The sequence below is a fragment of the Myotis brandtii genome, unplaced genomic scaffold, assembly GCF_000412655.1.
Source record: "Myotis brandtii unplaced genomic scaffold, ASM41265v1 scaffold421, whole genome shotgun sequence".
Taxonomy (NCBI): Eukaryota; Metazoa; Chordata; class Mammalia; order Chiroptera; family Vespertilionidae; genus Myotis; species Myotis brandtii.
This window is the reverse complement of record NW_005366140.1, coordinates 2,523,759-2,527,471: the sequence shown is the minus strand read 5'-3', so window position 1 is coordinate 2,527,471 and position 3,713 is coordinate 2,523,759. Positions and strand designations below refer to the sequence as shown.

The window sequence follows — 3,713 nt, the reverse complement described above, 5'->3', positions numbered from 1 at the left end:
CCCCCCGCCCCCGGGCTCCCCCTCCGCTGCCGGGATTCAGCCGGCGCAGTGACCCAACTGCTCACCCTGGCTTGTGCTCTTAGAGCCAATTTGGAGCAGGGGAGGGTCCCCGGGGAGGGGAGCCAGGACCCTGGAGCCCGGTCCCCCAACCCGAGCAGTGGTGTGTGAGCTCAGAGGGGGACAGCGAGATTAGAAAGAATTTGAGACATGGGAACTTCCTCTCCCCACACCCCCGCAAGGTTGGGGTCCCGCCCATTCCTGGGACTGTCAATCATTCCTTAGTCCAGACCTTCCAGACGTCCCTCCCATTTCCCTGGAGCTGCCAACCCCTCATTGGCCACAGGACGGCACAAGCCCCGCCCATGCCAGAGCTGTCAATCGCTCCTTAGTTCCTCCCCCTCACCCCAACCCCCCAATCACAGAGGTCCGCCCACCACAGCGGTCAACCAGGCTTCGGGTCGCGCGCCCCCAGAATCTGTCAATCACCTTGGTCCTAGCCGTCAAAGCGGTCCCGCCCCAGAGCTTTCCATCACTCTGGCTCTAAGACGTTCATCCATTTTCCCACAAACTGTGAATTGCTCCTTGGCCCAGGACCAAGCAGTTCACAAGCGCCAGGGACCTGTTACCGCGCTCATGATGTCACAGGAGACGAGCCAATGGCAGCTCGCGGCGGGGCTGCCCCTGCGGGCGAGTGTTGGCCTGGGGCCACCCTGCTGCCCCTTACCCTGGGCAGCCTGCGTCTGCACGAAGGTCTTAATGAGCAGGTCGGTGGCCTGCGTGTAGAGGGACAGGGCATAGCGCAGCGACTGCAGGTCCGGGCTCTTCTCCAAGAAGGTCTTCTTGAGGCCCACGCCGCCCGCGTGGAAGTATTGCTGTGGGCACAGGGTGGGGAGGTGAGGCCAGAGGCACCCCTACTGGCTCCTCCATCCCTCTGCCCTCTGCCCTCTGCAATGAGGCACTGGGTGAACCCGGGTCTCCACTCAAGTCCGGTGCCGCTACTCCCCCACCTCCACTCCTGCCCCCACTCAGCCAGTGGGCTCCCAGCACCCTCAGAATAACACTCGTGCCTCCAGCCCCTCCCCAGGCCCATTAGCTTCAACCCTGCAACCTCCTTGACTTCTCTCCATTGTCTTCCCTAGACCACGCCTGCCTCAGGGCCTTTGCACTTACTATGATCACTGGTGGTGAGGTCCTCTCCAAACCTGGCCCTGGATCTTCTCTGGCTCCTTGTTTTTCTTTGATTAAGGTTTCAAGAAGCCTTCCTTGACCCCACCCCTTTAATATGTTGCCAACTCCATTTTAGCAAAACACTTGTTTTCAGAGTAGTTTTCATTTCCTGCGACCACAGCCTCTCTCATGACTCCACGCTCTCGCATGGGCTGGGCCCCTGCCTAGAACGCTGTTTGCTTGGCCTTGTCAACTCCTATGCATTCCTCAAAACCCACCTCCCACATGTTTTCTTCTAGAAAGTCCTTGCTGCTCTCTCTCCAAGCTACCCCAGCTCCCATTCTTCCCTCCACAGCACCCTGACCACAGGACTAAAGATGTTTGCCCCCCAACCCCCAGTCGGGGGCTCCTCGGGGCCCTGCCAGCGGGTCATCAGGGAGTGTTCATAAATTGAATGAATGAAGGTGGGTTTGAATCTAGGTTCATGTCCACACCAGCCACACCCTCTGCCTGCCCCACCTGAGATGGGCAGGGGTGGGGCCTCTCACCTTGATGGTGTCCAGGGCCAGCTCTACGACCGCACACTGCTTTGGGGTCAAGCTCTTGGCTTCCTCTCGTACCATGTGGTCCTGGATGAACAGAGAGAGGGGCCAGGTGGGCAGAGCAGGCCTTCATTAGGGATCTGCCTATCTGTGGTACTTACACCTGTAAAACTGAGGAGTTGGGTAGCGGGTCTGATTTTTCATCACAGTGTGCCCGGTGCCCAGCATGTGCCTGGCACACACAGCAGGTGCTCCATAAATATTTGTGGAATAAATGATGTATACTCTTGATCAAGCTGTACCTTTCCAATACACCAGAGCAAAAAAATTGTGCTTAAGGCAGTCTGAGCAGGGCTCCTGTCCAGGGAACCTACAAAGCGTGTCACTATTCTGGGACTCCCACCAAGGAATCCCCCGACCCCGACCTCCTCCCCGCACTCCCGGCCTCACCTTGAGTTTAGACAGTTGACCCAGCTCCTTGGCCGCATTGAAGATCATCTGGGTTCCCTGCAGATAAGAAGAGACACAGCCAGTGAGGGTGGGAGTCCTCCAGCCCCGTCCCCAAGCCCCTCAAGCCCCTGCTGACACCCTCGCCCTGGAGTCTTCTTGGTTCTTGTCCAAAGGCTCTGGGCAGGGCAGTGGTTGTGTCGCAGAGACAGAGGTCGGGAACCCCCCACCCCCATCCCCGCCCAGGAAGTGATGAGGAGGAGGTGGTGACTTTGTCCCCAGAAATCCCAGTCTTGTCGGGATGCTATCATCTTCCCACCTCCACCATGACCCTGGGTTTGTGGGACAGAGAAGAGAAATGTTGAGAGAGCGGGCTACAAGGGGCAGTGGGGGAGGGGGAGGGCCTGGGGTGCTGTTTGTGGGTCTGGGTGGGCCTTGACAGCCCAGCTCAGAGGGCCTGGAGGAAACCGTGGGATGGGCTCTAGTGAAACCCTCACTCCCTGCAGGACCAGTCCCTCTGTGGGAGGAGTTCCCCAGTAATCTGGGGGCGGGCAGGCGGGGACGGGACTGTTAGTCTGACCTTCCAACACACATCTCAATATAACCTTCCCCCTTCTCCCCTCTCAAGCAAGATAGTGTCCTGGTTATAGTTCCAACAAGCTGAGTGGGCCTGGATTCAAATCCCAGCTCTGCTGTGTGGCTCTGGGCAAGTCACGTAACCTCTCTGAGTCTCAGTGTTGCCATCTAGATGAAGGAAATCCTATCCACTTCAAGGTGTGGCTGGAACTAAGTGTGTCTTTGTTCAGTTTTTACTGTTACTAGCACTTGGTTTCAAGGTCACGGGCAGTGCTGGGGAAGACAGGGTCCAGGCCTGCAAGTCCCGTGTCCTGGCTCCTCTGTCACGGTGCAGGGTGCGGGGTGACGAGCTGTGTCCCAGACACTTTCTGGGCCTCAGTGTCCTCCCCTGGCTAATTGGGGCACCCTCTTGGGTGACAGTGTGGGGCTGAGTACCAATGAAATAAGGAGTCCTGCCTTACAGGTCCTGGGCTGGTCTGGGGGTCCTGGGGGGGGGGGTCAGGCAGGGAGGGAGCCATTTGTAGCTGGGAGGTTTGGAATCACATGGCCAATCTACCGGCTGAGCCACGGAATCGGGTTATCCTGGCACTACTAGTGCTATCATCATCCTGGCTGTCCCTACCCTTCCTCTGCCTGGTCTGTGATTCCCCGAGGCTGTAACGAGGCACAGTTACCCAGGAGCCCAGCTGCTTGGGCCCCAGCTTCCCTGGAAACCTGTTTTTTCACAAGCAAGCCAGACAGACAGAGGAAGAAGAGACCGACAGACGGGTTCACAGAATGCCACTGGATGGCACGGACCACAAGGGTGGAAGGAGGCACGGGGTGGGGGGGGGGAGGGGAGCCAGACAGACAGTGAGAGGTCGGTCTTACATCTGAGTGGCTTGGCAGTTTCGCCCTGCCCTGTGAAGAGAATCAGGCGGAGGTCAGAGTTCAGGTGTCGGCTGGGAGGATAGTCAGTGGGACTTCCCTGCCCTCTCCAAG

General features: G+C 58.4%; 1 protein-coding gene across 1 annotated transcript in view; it reads right to left on the bottom strand.

Annotated features, from left to right (window-relative positions):
- UNC13A (unc-13 homolog A (C. elegans)) overlaps window positions 1-3,713 on the bottom strand; it is a 62,796-nt gene that overhangs the window by 4,532 nt on the left and 54,551 nt on the right. The window contains exons 39-42 of the mRNA XM_005873915.2: window positions 3,603-3,632; window positions 2,160-2,216; window positions 1,716-1,796; window positions 725-872 (exon numbers count right to left, since the gene is read on the bottom strand). Coding sequence (XP_005873977.1) covers window positions 725-872; window positions 1,716-1,796; window positions 2,160-2,216; window positions 3,603-3,632 — 316 coding nt within the window. The remainder of the gene's footprint in view (window positions 1-724; window positions 873-1,715; window positions 1,797-2,159; window positions 2,217-3,602; window positions 3,633-3,713) is intronic.